The 14,965-nt window shown below is 40.8% G+C and overlaps 1 protein-coding gene across 1 annotated transcript in view; it reads left to right on the top strand.

The window, feature by feature from the left end:
* The window catches only part of slc4a8 (solute carrier family 4 member 8), a 25,225-nt gene extending 16,973 nt beyond the window's left edge, over positions 1 to 8,252 (top strand). The window contains 16 exon segments of the mRNA XM_079680546.1: positions 8 to 79; positions 236 to 336; positions 883 to 1,057; positions 1,141 to 1,274; positions 1,370 to 1,615; positions 1,859 to 1,964; positions 2,304 to 2,465; positions 2,654 to 2,767; positions 2,866 to 3,027; positions 4,815 to 5,066; positions 5,174 to 5,242; positions 5,675 to 5,848; positions 5,945 to 6,076; positions 6,164 to 6,267; positions 6,467 to 6,572; positions 6,732 to 8,252. Coding sequence (XP_079536672.1) covers positions 8 to 79; positions 236 to 336; positions 883 to 1,057; positions 1,141 to 1,274; positions 1,370 to 1,615; positions 1,859 to 1,964; positions 2,304 to 2,465; positions 2,654 to 2,767; positions 2,866 to 3,027; positions 4,815 to 5,066; positions 5,174 to 5,242; positions 5,675 to 5,848; positions 5,945 to 6,076; positions 6,164 to 6,267; positions 6,467 to 6,572; positions 6,732 to 6,737 — 2,115 coding nt within the window. The 3' untranslated portion in view covers positions 6,738 to 8,252.
* The last annotated feature ends 6,713 nt before the right edge of the window (positions 8,253 to 14,965 follow it).

Genomic DNA, 14,965 nt, shown 5'->3' on the forward strand with positions numbered 1-14,965 from the left:
GGACCAGGTGACGGTCCTACCACCAGGAGAGTGGGACCCCTCCATCCGCATCGAGCCCCCAAAGAGTGTCCCCTCTCAGGTACACAACTATGATCTCAACACGACTTACTTCTCTGCATTGTCCCTTCTTAAATAAAGAAATATATATGATTTGGTGCAAGAGTGGGTGTGTACTTATGCATCAAGCTATTTTTTATTTGTCTTATGGATTATGTCTGTTATTGGATGTCTGCAGGAGAAGAGAAAGATGGCAGGAGTCCCTAACGGCACATCCAGCCAGGTAGAAGAAGAACTTCACGCTGAGCACCACGGGCCAGAGCTGCAGAGGACTGGAAGGTAAGCTGTAGTTTGCAAGTTAATCACACAGGATTGTTGCTTCCGTAATGGTGCTAATTGCCCTTACTGTATTCATTTGAAATACAAAAGCCAAACTCCAAAAGAAAGATGGAAAGAAAATGAGGATATGATGTCTTAAAAACAGCCTTGGGATAACATTGACTTACTGTAGCACCTGTTATGTTTTCTGAGTGATGTGTGAGTTATCACTCCCCACCATGTCTGTCAGTTTCTGTGGCCGCCAAAACTAAATGTGGATTTGTTAGAAACTGAGGTGGGGAAAGCAAATGACAAGTGTGATAACTTAAAACACAAACAGTTTATAGTTTATTGCGTATCCCCAGTGGTTTAACTTTTCACCTTGATAAAGTGATGTTTTGTTTTTTGAAAATGCTGAACAAACCAAAAAATATGCAGGTTTTCCTTTGTTTACAAGGTACCTTAGTTACAGTTGCCTCAGAGCACCCGACATTGGTGGTTTTGGTACCTCTGCACCAGATGTGAAATTGGAGCCCCTCTATTGTTTTGTTGTTGTGCCGTGATCAGGTTGTTTGGAGGTCTGATACTTGACATCAAGAGGAAAGCTCCATTCTACCTGAGTGACTTTAAGGACGGTATGAGCCTGCAGTGTGTGGCCTCCTTCCTCTTCCTCTACTGTGCCTGCATGTCTCCTGTCATCACCTTCGGAGGTCTGTTGGGGGAGGCGACAGAGGGACGCATTGTAAGAGCACAAACACACTCACTGCAATGTGATTAGATTCAGAATATGGGAAATACACTTTGTTGTTCTGCTTTGTTTTGTAGAGTGCCATAGAGTCCTTACTTGGTGCGTCTATGACTGGAGTAGCCTACTCTGTGTTTGCTGGTCAGCCTCTCACCATTCTGGGCAGCACAGGTCCTGTGCTGGTTTTTGAGAAAATCCTCTTCAAGTTCTGCAAGTATGTATTGCAACCTGACATTTTCATTATCACAGGTGCTGTCCTGATCTCAACGATTATGTATTCCCTTTCATCCTCTCTTTTCTTCACATCAGGGACTACGACCTTTCATATCTGTCGCTGAGGACTTGCATCGGCCTGTGGACGGCTCTGCTTTGTTTGCTGTTGGTTGCCACTGATGCCAGCTCTCTGGTGTGCTACATCACTCGGTTCACAGAAGAGGCCTTTGCCGCCCTCATCTGCCTCATCTTCATCTACGAGGCCTTGGAGAAGCTCATCCACCTGGGAGAGGTTTACCCCTTTAATGTAGAAAGCAATCTGGACAAACTAACTCTTGCGTAGTAAGTTACAAAATGTTCATAAGCCAGCTCACCTGGTAGATTTTTATTGTTCCTTAATAATATATAGCTGTCATTTTGTCATGGCAAGCATCTCTATGTCACATTCTGCTGTTGTCCTCTATAAGCCGACAATTCCCTTTATGTCTGGCCTCATTAAAGGGAGAAAAGCAAACAAGCCCATCATTTTCTGTAATAAAAACATTCAGATTCCTCGTGTGTTGTGCTGTCTCTCTCTCTGTGTAGCTGTAGGTGTGCAGAGCCTGACAACCCCACTAATAAAACCTTAGATCTGTGGAGTGAGAGGAACGTCACAGCCTCAGCCCTATCCTGGACCAACCTTACTGTCAAGGTACCGTGACTATGTGGAAACACACACATACATTAACATAAGGGCCTGATCTCAGTGTCACTTCCACCTTGATAGCAAACACTGCTTTCGCTCCAACGTTTGTGCCTTTGTTAACATTCAACTAACCCCCTCACCTTCCCTGCAGCAGCTGACCTCTCTTAAGGACACTGCAAACACTGACAAGGACATTCAACTGATTAACTGTCCACTGATGTGCGTTTAACAGGCCGCACAAAAGGCTTGTGTTGATTCTACTGTATTGTGTTTTTTGTGCTTTGTATTTTGATCATTTTTCTTAAGTAATCTGAATTTGTGTTAACCCTTTGTGAATCTCTACAGGAGTGTATCAGTCTGAACGGCCAATTTGTCGGGACATCATGTGGCCCCCATGGCCCCTACACCCCAGATGTTCTCTTTTGGTCAACCATCTTGTTCTTCTCGACCTTCTTATTGTCTGCGTTCCTCAAAGACTTTAAGACAAGTCGTTATTTCCCCACCAAGGTAATTAACCAATATGATTGCTCTCTAATCAAAGTTGTCACCGGACATTCACATACCTGACAATGCACTCTAGGTCATTTTATTCAACCCTACCTACAAAGTAAATGTAGTCCTCTTAACAGGGTGGAAAAAATAAATCATGCCACAGCAATAACCACCATTCTCTGGGTGTTGTCTCCTGTTCCCAGGTGCGTTCCATGATCAGCGACTTTGCTGTTTTCCTCACCATTGCCGTCATGGTTCTGCTTGATTATGCGGTTGGAGTGCCCTCACAGAAGTTGAAGGTGCCCAACAAATTCAAGGTATATATGTTTTATTATCACAATGTTGACCTTGATATAAAACACAACATTGCTATGGTTGAATCATGGACTCACTCCTCTTTAATGTGACCCTCCAGCCGACCAGAGACGACCGAGGTTGGTTAATCAATCCAATAGGACGCAACCCATGGTGGACCGTCCTGGCTGCATCCATCCCTGCTCTTCTCTGCACCATCCTCATCTTCATGGACCAACAGATAACTGCCGTCATCATCAACCGCAAAGAGCACAAACTGCTGGTAGGAAGAAAAAAAGCTTCCCCATAAGCATGCATCTCTGTGCTGTAGCTTTCAGCTGTAAGGCAAGGCAAATGTATTACTTAGTACCTTTCAACACAAGACAATTCAAAGTGCTTTCCAAAATAAAAGACATTGAGAGCATTTAGAAACATACTATAAAATGGCATTTAAAAACACATTTAAAAGCAAAGATAATAAAACATGAAAAACAAAGGTAATTAAAGTTACAGTGCAGTGTGAGATACACACATCTGAAATGTTCTGACTCTCAATCATTGTTAACTTTTTAGCAGAAATATTTATCTTTGACCTCACTTTTTGTTTACTTTCTTTTTTAACTTATCCTTTAGTTATTTCAAGTTGTTCATAAACGAACCCCCCTTCCAAGGTAACGAAACTTAAGATAAGAAGCAGCATTTCACGGCGCGCTATGCATGGGGCCGCCTTGAGGGGGTTTCCCGACATGTCGTTGCAGTAAATTAAAGGGTGTTTCATGTTGTCGTTGCTGTGGACCTTCTTAATCTAGCTTCTTTGGGGGCCCCCTTCTGGTCCGGGGCCCCAAGCAGTTACCTGCCTTGCCTGTCCGCAAGCGGCGGCCCTGCATATTTGTGTAGCCATGGGCGTAATTTCCAATGGGGACAGGGCGGACATGTCCCCCCCACTTTTCAAAATCCCATTTGTGTCCCCCCCACTTTTTAAATGTGTTTATTATAATTTTTTTGCGCAAGCGGTCATCGTCACGGAGGAGCGTCTGTGTGTGTGTGGCACAAGCGCATCTTGTGAGAGAGAGATAGAAAGAGAGAGAAAGACAGAGAGAGTTAGGGGGTTGTTAGCATCTGGTGCTAGCTCGGAGCTAACGGAGATTAGAAGCTGTTTCAAAAATAAGGAGAGGGAGAGTCCTCTCCGTCGGACTGAGAGAGATAACGTCAGCTCCGGGAGGTAAAGGACTCTGAGTGATTAGATTGTAAAGTTTAGTCTAAGTTATCTCTGTGGGTCTCAAACGGTTTGGTCATCTATGTAAACAAATATTTCCATTTATGTAATATTAGTTGTATATAAAATAAGTTAAGAAATTAAGAAATCCTTCCAATGTGTGCTATAGGTCAGTACAAAATAAAAAACAGTTTGAAAGGGGAGTGATTAGTCAAATATGCATCAATAAAAAGAAAGAATTCAGACTAGGTAAGATAAAGATAGGAGAGAGGAGTTTATCAATGATGTGTTATTGGTTGTGAGCATATTCTAATGGCTTTTTGATAATTGAAATGTATACAGTTCTGTTTCATATGAGCGTTGAGAACTGTATCCTTACATCTCTTAATGTTGCCCTCAAAGTGCACCAGATTGATGCATTTAGCTTCAATTTAAAGAAAAAAATCTTCCTGGGGGTGCATGCCCCCCGGACCCCCCTAAAGGATGTGAGGTAATCACAAATAAAACAGGTTCACATGGAGAGGATACTAGATAAGTGTGCACACTCATTATATACTCTACACATTTTTCTTGGATTAGTTAACACTATAGTCCCTAACATATTTGTAGAAAGGCAGGAAATGGAATTAAATTGAGAAAATGTTTCATTGCGGAGGACCCCCTGTTTTGTGTCCCCCCCACTTCTCAAACCAAAGTTACACCCTTGTGTGTAGCATATAAAATTAGTTGCTCACCGACATTCATGTGGCTTGCTAGTTTTGGACCTCATCTGTAACCCCAATACACGTAGGGGACCACCGACTTTAGTAGCTTAGTTATACATGTACCTATATTTGCTTGTCTTTGTTATGCAGAAGGGCTGTGGGTACCACCTGGACCTGCTGATGGTGGGGGTGATGTTGGCAGTTTGCTCCATCATGGGCTTGCCCTGGTTCGTAGCAGCCACAGTGCTGTCCATCTCTCACGTCAACAGCCTAAAGCTGGAGTCGGAGAGCTCGGCTCCCGGAGAGATGCCTCGCTTCCTGGGCATCAGAGAGCAGAGGATGACTGGCCTGCTCATCTTCCTGCTCATGGGCTGCTCTGTGTTCATGACCGGAGCCCTGCAGGTCAGTCAGAGAGGCTGTGCAATGCTGCCCCCCGGTGGCTGGGATGGCTTTTAAATAATGTTACTCATCAACGCTGAATGATGAATGTTTTGTTTTTTCCACCGCAGTACATTCCTATGCCAGTGCTCTATGGTGTGTTCCTTTATATGGGAGTCTCTTCACTAAAGGGTATACAGGTAATGTGGAACATGACATATATACATAAATATGTGGTAAAAATGATTTACAGGATGAGGAAAATTGGGTTTGACTTTGGCACCCCTAGTGAGTGTTAATGGGACTGTCTCTTTGTCCATATGATCCAAACCCTTGTGTGCAAGATGCAAATATATACTTTAAATAACAAATGGCCCAGTTTCATGTTTTGGCACATCCTTCCAACATTTTGTATTAATGTGGCTTCTGTCCATGGGATGCCCTCTCCTCACCCAATTAATTTTATCGCAACTCAATGAGGCCTGACGGTTAATTGTCAGACTAAATTTGTCATTTATAATCACTTTCGTTGTCTTGCTATATTCACCATCTGTCTCTCTGCTCTGCTCCCATTAATGTATCTCTCTCCTTTACCCTCTCTAACTTCCCCACCATCTGCGTTCACTTCTCAGTTCTTTGACCGTCTGAAGTTGTTTGGCATGCCGGCGAAGCACCAGCCGGACTTCATCTACCTGCGGCACGTCCCCCTGAGGAAGGTGCACCTGTTCACTCTCACCCAGCTCACCTGTCTGGTGCTGCTCTGGGTCATCAAGCACTCACCTGCCGCGATCGTCTTCCCCATGATGGTGAGTTAACCACTGCCCACATACCTTATTTCTCTTTGCTAATCCCCCCATTTAATCCAATACAAATCAAATGTGTTTCTTCTTCTGTGCCTGAAGGTTCTAGCTTTAGTTTTCATCCGCAAAATGTTGGACTGGTGTTTCTCCAATCGAGAGCTGAGTTATCTGGATGACCTTATGCCTGACTGGAAGAAAAAAAACCTTGATGATGCCACCAAAACGATAGAAGAGGTAAACTAAATGGGATCTTGAGATACAGAGAGGGAAATAAATAAACATGCACATTGACTGAACATGTGGCATGGATCTGTCTTATAGGAATCACAGGGAATGCTCAGTACAAAGAAGGATGATACAGCTCCTGTTCAGATTCCTATGGAGAGCAGTTATCCTGCCCAGACCCCAAAAGCACATGACCCCAGGTGAGCAAACACACACATACACAACCCCACACAAGATAACGGCTTCCCCTTCCTGTCTATCTACATGCATGCTTGGGTTGTTTGGTGTGTTGCATTCTGCTTTCCCTCACCCTGTGAAAATTACCACACTGGGTCCTCTCCCTAAACCCGTACTCTCTCCCTACAAACTCCCTTTTCTTCTCCTCTCCCCGCTCCTCAGGTCTGACCCCTCTGATATTAATATATCTGATGAAATGTCTAAAAGCACTGTGTGGAAATCCCTCAACTCCAATCAAAAAGACACTCATCCTGTGGCTTCTAAGAAGGCAAGGCCATACCCTCTTTTTCCTCACCCTGTCATCTGGAAATATTCCTGCTGCACATTGTGGTTTACTCACTTCTTCTGTGCTTTGCAACTGTTGCTCCAACTGCTAACAGTTCAAATGTGCTCTGTGCTGTGCTAATGCCATGTTTTTACTCTGCAGGATTGACGGGATCACCTTCATAGACGAATAAAAGATGTCCGAAGTCCTGGCAGAATGTAGTTCTGGACCTCAGGACACTGCAATTTGGCTGCTTTGAAACAAGTCTCAATGATTTCTACCAGCTACCCACAACACATACTGTCCACAAGCTCACAGACAAGGAAAGGTAGACACATGTACTTCTATCTTTGTGAGGTGAATAATAATGCTCACAATCTTACCTTCCCAAAAAAAAGCCAGTGCTTAACTCATTCTAACCATCTTAACTAAAGGAAACCAAATTCTCATCCATCATCATCTACTTCCAGCTTCACTAAACCACACAGGGAAGAAAGCCTTTAAGGTCTGGCCTGTACTCCGCCGTTAGCTTCCTCTCTTAGTTCTGAGGTTGAAGGATGATATAAGGGATGAAACTTAAAGACGTTGTCTCCTACAGCAGCAGCAATCACCTGTGAAAATTCCATAATATCGAATAGCTCTTCATTTATGGCTGATAACTTACAGACATGTCCTGGAGCTGCTCCATCCACAGTGACAGTCAATAATGGAGGATACAGTCACAGCTGCTGGCAGCCATGGTGGTTTCACTGAGATAACAGGACATTTGCTGATTCACACCTGAAAGTCGTGCGTTTATTTCAATCTCATTCGGATGTAACATCTCAAACAGCCTCAGTTAGTGAGTGTCACTGTGCTGTCTCCAGAAATGTCAGCCCGTTTTTATTTACTCGTGGGGACACAGCTGCTGTTTGTCTTTATAGATCAACTTCACTTCCCAAAGTCAATAAATTAGGTCAATAAATTAGGTTGTTATAAATGATCTTGTACGGTGGATTTTTCATTTAATACAAGAACTAGCCAAAGCCATAAACTGAACCCTAGCACAGATAAAAAGCAGGAATATATCCAGTTATTTTAGGTACAGCAATGTCCACCTTATGCAGTCATATTCAACAGTCCGGCAATAAATCCTACCTTCATGATTCTCCAATATTCAGTTTTCGTTTCAGAAAATAATGAAATCAAACGTGTGGTCATCTGCTGCAGTCTGTGGTGCATTACACTCACAGGTGTTTCTATTATTTTGTCCATCCCATTTACATTGATAAGGGCAGACTGAGTGTTAGGGTAGGGAAGCCATCTTAGAATTGAATTTAAAAAATCCTCCCTGTCATTTTATGGTCAAAATGTGTTTGTAGTTTCAGTAGTTAACTACTCACAGGACAATAGCCAAAAAGTAATTAAACTACTTGTAAATATGAATGTAAATGGGCTACCAGTAAGTTGCTGCAAAATTGGATCCACTGTTAATAGAAATGGGGAGAAGACATTTGGTCCTCACAAAGATAGAACACACACACACACACAATGATTACAACAACAACCTCTCTACTCCCTTTTTTCTTAATTTCATCCCAAGCAACACTCCACCCATGTACATTGAGCTAGGCTTCATGACACTTGTACTTTAAAAACAAACCAGGTTCTTCTTATTAAACTAAGTAGATTTATCTGTCATCATTCCTTAAATCTACTGTGTCTTTTTATGTAATGTGCCATGAGTGTGTTAAATCTTAAAAGTGATGATATGGTTGAATATTTGATAGATTTTAGAAATACAATGCAGGTTCAGTAATACATAGCTAAATCTTCTTTTGGGTCACAAGACTTAGTGTCAGTTTAGTGTGATGTTGTAAACTGAAAAGTGTAAATGTTAGAAGACCGACTTCAGTTGAAGCAGCGGCATCCTAAACATGTTTTGAGGTATAATATGTTCCCTTTATGGATGTTTGTCTTTGGCTAATGACTGTGTACGAGGTCATTCTACAGAACATCTGTCCAGTGTTACTGTACTCTTATTTCTTTACCTCAGAGTTCATGAAGGCTCATGCAAGGCACTTTGGGTTACCTATGTTCAAGGGGAAACAAGAGCAGTGTGTGTGTGTGTGTGTGTGTGTGTGTGTGTGTGTGTGTGTGTGTGTGTGTGTGTGTGTGTGTGTGTGTGTGTGTGTGTGTGTGTGTGTGTGTGTGTGTGTGTGTGTGTGTGTGTGTGCAAACTTTCTTTTAAGCAATAATTTACCCTAAATCCAACACAATTGACCTTACCACAACTCTTTTGTTATCAGGGTCCTTCAACGTTTTTTGTCCATCCCTGTGTGGACTAAAGACGGTTTGGTAAGAGTTGACACTAGAACACTTTACACTTGCCAAAAAGAAAATGTTACACACAATTAAAAGTATACATTATGACATTGTCACACTTTCTTTTCGAGCTTCACACACCAGTGTCACCTCAACGCTGGGAGAGCCAAAGGAAGCAGAAAGGCTGTGTGAATGAATGACCTTCAGTAAGATTTTTTTTATTTTGTAGTTGCACTTTCTGTAGATAATTTATGAAATTATATTTTATTTTGAAGAAGTCTATTAAGCAATCCAAATATTTTACAATAATTTATTACAGTTATTTATTTTGAGATATACTATTCCAATGAGTTCTCTCTGCTTTCTGTATATACTGTTATAAGCAAGATGAGCTAAGAGAAAGGTTGAAGAATGCAGCACGTGAATAATACACCTGAATAAATTAATTCAATTAAATGCCATCAAAGGTTTTTTAAAGAGAGAAGAGGTCTGATGGGAGACATCAGACCTCTTTCTCATAAACCGTGAATGTCACACCCGTTTGTCCTCAATGGTGGACATAAAGAGCCGGAAAATGCTAATAAAGCAAATTATTGTTTGGTACTTCGTTGGACAATATAAGGAAGGTCTGATTAAGGACTGTTTATTTACATTTTTTATATCAGGCAATTTTGACTGTATTTTTCAAAACAAGTTAACAGAAAATATGGGCAGAAAGGAGGTATTGAATTCTACTAAAGTCCATTTTTTAAAAGATAGATCTTTACTTTAACGTTACATTTAACAGAATGAACAAAAATTAAATGGACAATATATTTAACAGTATCCATTTAAAATATGATACATTAATTTATGGCTCAATCTAGTCATGTAACTGTCCAGTTAAATATCAATGTATTAACTGTTTTATTAACATTTTTACGGCTACTTCCAAAATAGTCCCCAATATTTTAATTTAAGTGACTTTAAAGCGAAGTGCACAGGTACAGTAATCGTTAACTGTAACATCACATGCAGTAATACCTCTTCCAAGACACGTATGAAAGTTGAGTACATCGTGTTTGCTGTCATGTACTCCTACTTTGACTTTTGAATGTGAAAAGTGTCCGTGGACCCATAATTAAACTAATGAATGGCATGACTAGAGATTATTCATTGTGTAAATATATATGTTCTAAATCACATGAGTGAATGTAAACATGTGTAAATTGAGAAAATACAACTCCAAAATTGTGAGTACACTTGACAATTTAAGTGTTTTACAAAATAACATTATTATTAAGCAATTGTTCAAGCCATTTTATTGATCATCATGTGTCTTAAACTTGATTATATAATCATTATGTTTATGTGAATGTATGGTACACATACAGTTAAATGCCTTCAGTATACTGTAGGTTTACTGCATTATACATGTGACCGAGAGGGGTCAAACACTTTGATGGATGTGAGTATAAATATTTGTGCAGTATGTGTTCCTGTCACAGAAAACATAACCATTTCCTGTTGTGCTGTCATTTTTAACCTTAAATCTGACCAAAAACAGACCTTTTAAAGGCATTAATGAGGAACAGGCTAGACTGTTGCTATAACTTCATCTTCTGTGTCTCTTTCTATTTTGTACCATTTGTTTGTCGCAAATCTCTTGTTCATTTTTACGTGTAGATAAAAGTGAAAACTGTACACTCTGTGGAGCTTTATTATTAGACAAAACTCGTGACTGTTTCGAGGACAAAGTCAGGATGACAGAAGAAGAAAATAATGAAAGAGAGAGAGAGAGTGTGTCTTTCACTGAGAACAGCACCTGTGCTGCAGTAACCTTAATCTAATAGTGTCGGAGCCATAGTAAGAGCAATACCTTGTCTCTTCAACCACTGAATGATTACTCTTGAGCAAAAAATAATTCTACATGTTTTATATGTATTTTAATTTTTGATTATGTATAAATGAAAAATAAATGAAATGAAAAAAAACGTTTTGCATCATACCTCTGTGTTTAAATAATGTGATTAGAGAGTAACGTGTTAATGTATAATGATGTATTTAATGGCTTGGCCCACTAGGAGGCAGCAGAGTCACAATCCTTTTAAGTACCTCCCCTTATGAGGACTTTACCCTCATAATGTGTGTTTAACTTAAATTAAGACATCATTTAAAGGTTAATTTTAGATTTTTAGGATGAATTTCCGGATCCTGAACATGAGGAGTCTACCTCTGTCTCAGTATACCTCTGTCCTCTGTCTTACCTTCCTCCCCACCTCCTGCTGTTTCCATTTTTCATTTTCATTGCATTGACCCCTCCCCTCCATGTGCCGCACCCCTCCCCCGTTATTTTATCCTGAGGTGAGACCACAGTGTGCACATCTGGAGGTGATCCTGACTGCAAAGGAGTAGCCTGTGGGAAGGGGTGTGAGGTTAAAGATGCACTGCACCCTGTATGTATATATCTATGTGTGCATGTGTGCCTTGAGGGTGTCATGTGATCCAAACTCCCAAATGCTCCTGATTACAAACAGCTGGCGGGCTGTGGACTCGACCAATCAGATGAGCTGTTGGCCGTGACATCAGGTGGAAGGAGGGAGGTGGTCAGGATATTTCAGATGTTGCTATTTTAATTCAGAGGTTAAAAAACCCATCAGGCCTTAAGCTGTGATGGATCCCTCATCTATCTAGATACACGTTATATTTACCCACTGTTCAGCTTGTCTGTACATGTTAGCATTGATTATTCTCATGTGGGTCCACCATCAGTATGGCTCATAGCCAGCATGGGCCAATCAGCTGAGGAGGGACCCAGCCCCAATGTCTCTCTTCTAAGATTTAAGCTTTAAAATAAATCCTTTGTGCTCATGTGAAGGTCCTGTGTTTTTTTGTGAAGGAAAGCTGAAGAGCCAAATGGAGCTGGAATGCAGACAGGAATGCTTTTTATTTTTTTGCAGGACTGCCACTAAATGCAAAATGATTAGCTGTTATTTGGGGGTATTGAGGTTTTAATAGTTTGCAATGTCTTTAATATAGAGCCTCTCAGCTGATACAATATTAATTAAATAGCCTGTGCAGTAGATTTGTCACATTAGGAAAAGCAAAAGTGTAATTAATAACATTAATGTCAATACCAATTTGCGATATATCTGGGGTAACCAGGTGTCCTTTGTGCAGGACTCCACAGCATTTTTATCCTTTGTCCCACACATTTAGCCGATGTCCCGCATTTGATTCACGGTCGCCCGTCTAAAACAATGCTTTTATCCAAAGGTGTGTAGAAATCGAGAGGGCTATCACCATTAGTTGTGTCAGATGTCAATCAATCAACAGAGAAATGTATTTACTTGTTATGGGTGTATGTGTAGCCGGTGGAGGGCAATTCCCAGAGAGTTATTGTCAGATTTGCAAGAATTTATTTTGTATTGCGCACAGAGGTGAATATGTTTTGAAGCGACGCTTCCCCGAAACTCACGAGAAACACCTGGCTCATAAAGAAAATATCGATCTATGGATATATTCCTCCTGAAACCAAAATATATATTAATCTAAACTAGCTCTTGGCAACGCAGTAACATGTCCCGCAAAAACGTCCTCTTTGTCCAATGTGGATTGTTGGCACCTGGTCACCCTAGATCAGGGATGGGCAACTTTGATGTTGGTTGGGGCCACATCATTGATGTACTGGCCACCAGGGGGCCGCAGATTCACTTGGAACACACACACACACACACACACAAATTCCATGTGTTGTATGTAATTATTAACAAATATACTAAGTCTGACATCTTCATTGACATTTTACAATCAAAGGGAACATCCCCAAAATATGGGAACATCCTCTAATAAGCTCACTAAACAAATATCAGTTCACAGAAATGTTATTTCATTTTTACAAGTGACATGTTTGTGTTGAACAGGTTATTAAACAGTGGAATAAAACTATTTTTAAACTATTGGAAAGCACGGAAAAATGTGTGTGTATTGAGATTAACCATTAAGATGACATACACATGAAGTCATGAACACTAACCCAGACATTAGTTGTCTAACTTGAACCTAAGACACTTGTAGCCTGTCTCTGCATTCCCCTTATTCCACAATAAGGGGAATGTCAACACAGACACCTGTCATCCCACATTCTGCTGTTCCTCAGCACCACTCCCCCTCCCTCCCGCTGAAATTATGAATGAAAAGCGTATAGTAATCATAGATAACACGGCAGGGTCCGTGACAGTTTGTTTTCATCTGATTTCAAATAAACAAAGTCTTGGTTTTAAGAATATTAAACTTGTTTCGCCAAATTCAGATGATAAATACAACTTTTAAGCTTGTAAAGGCATAATTACAAGAGGCAACTTAACGTCACAGCAGGCATAACAACAGCCGGGGTTTCTCGTGAGGGTTTCCCCGGGAAACAAACACAATACACACAAATGCATCACAGATTATTTTGCGGTATTTGAAATCATGTACTTCACCTCGCGACGTAACTAGGAGTTTAGTGGACGGTATCAGTACTACAAGTAATTTTTTTTTTTTTATTTTCTTTTAAATTAATTACGTTGTTTATAAATTAATCTGAGGGCCGCAAAAAGAGGAGGTGGGGGCCGCATGCGGCCCGCGGGCAGCCATTTGCCCATCCCTGCCCTAGATATATCTAAAGCTAGCAATTAGCTAACTAGCATAGCCAAAAGACTGAAAACAGGGAAAAATAGCTACCCTTGTGATTAGTTTCTTACCATACTTTTGTTTTTAAAGACTAAACAAACTAGATAACACATGTTAATTAGTAAGCTTTACTGGTAGTCAGATTTCCTTTCCTTTGATAAGAGCCAGGCTAGTTGTTTCCCGCCTTAGCCGTTATCATAAGCTAAGCTAAGCTAACAACATGGCATACAGACCACGGATGCTCTACTCATCACACTCCGGGCAAGATAAATATGTGCATTTCCCACAATTTGGAAATGTTCCTTATGAATCTTCATCTGTTTATGGTTTCCCTTTTCAGCTCAAATAAATAAATGTAACAGATGACTATGCTTTCCAGAGTAACCTGATATCATTTTTCGAGAGAACAGGTGTAAATATTAAAATTCATTATGGCTGCATTCTATTTAGCTGCTTCAGTTTCAGGGGCCGGGTGTTGTGCATGCTGGCTTGCTGTCACTTTGTCATGACTTACGGGGACACTTAATGGAACAGAGCTATCGTTAATTTTATTAGTAGGCCTAGCACCTGTGCTTTTTCTACTATGACCATGCAAGGGGCTTTGTGATTGGCTTTTTTCTCTTGGTGCTAATAAAAAGAGTTATTTGAATGTATGAGGAGTTTAAATTTGAACTCCAACAATCAACATATTTTGAGTGTGAGAGGAATACAATGATAAATATATAAAATGTTCTACAACAGCATTAGATATAACATTATATGGCTCCTACACACTCAAAGCCAAAATTGTTGGTCATGTGTACGATCCAATCAAAACAACCCTGTTCGTCTTTTCCTCTCTCTTTTCTCTGTTTCTATTTGACTCGCTGCTGTTGTCCTCTTTTCTCCCCAAACAGAGGCGGCTCCTGGCTCGTCCCTCCCCTCCATCAATCTCTGTCATAAATCTGTCAAGCGGGGAGAAAGGGAACTGCTGAATACAGATTTGTCAGCAATTAATCTAACCTCTATTACGAGACTTGGATATTGTGTTCTCTATAACAGAGAACAAAAAGCCACTCTAGCATGGAGCACTGCGCTGCATGTGTGTGTAGTGTGCAACCATGTGCTGTGTGTTTGGGAGAGGGAGAGAGAGCGTGTGTGTGTGTGTGTGTGTGTGTGTGTGTGTGTGTGTGTGTGTGTGTGTGTGTGTGTGTGTGTGTGTGTGTGTGTGTGTGTGTGTGTGTGTGTGTGTGTGTGTGTGTGTGTGTGTGTGTGTGTGTGTGTGTGTGTGTGTGTGTGTGTGCGTAGTAAGCTTTCATGGGTTGTGTTTGAACTGTTTTGTTGATGTTATTAGATATAGAATCACGTGAATCAACATTGTCTTTTGCCCTCATTACTCCGCTCAGCATTTTTCTTTATGCTTTATTGTCTTTTAAAAGAACATTACACAACAGTAAAAG

The sequence above is a fragment of the Notothenia rossii genome (assembly GCF_949606895.1).
Source record: "Notothenia rossii genome assembly, chromosome: 5".
NCBI lineage: Eukaryota > Metazoa > Chordata > Actinopteri > Perciformes > Nototheniidae > Notothenia > Notothenia rossii.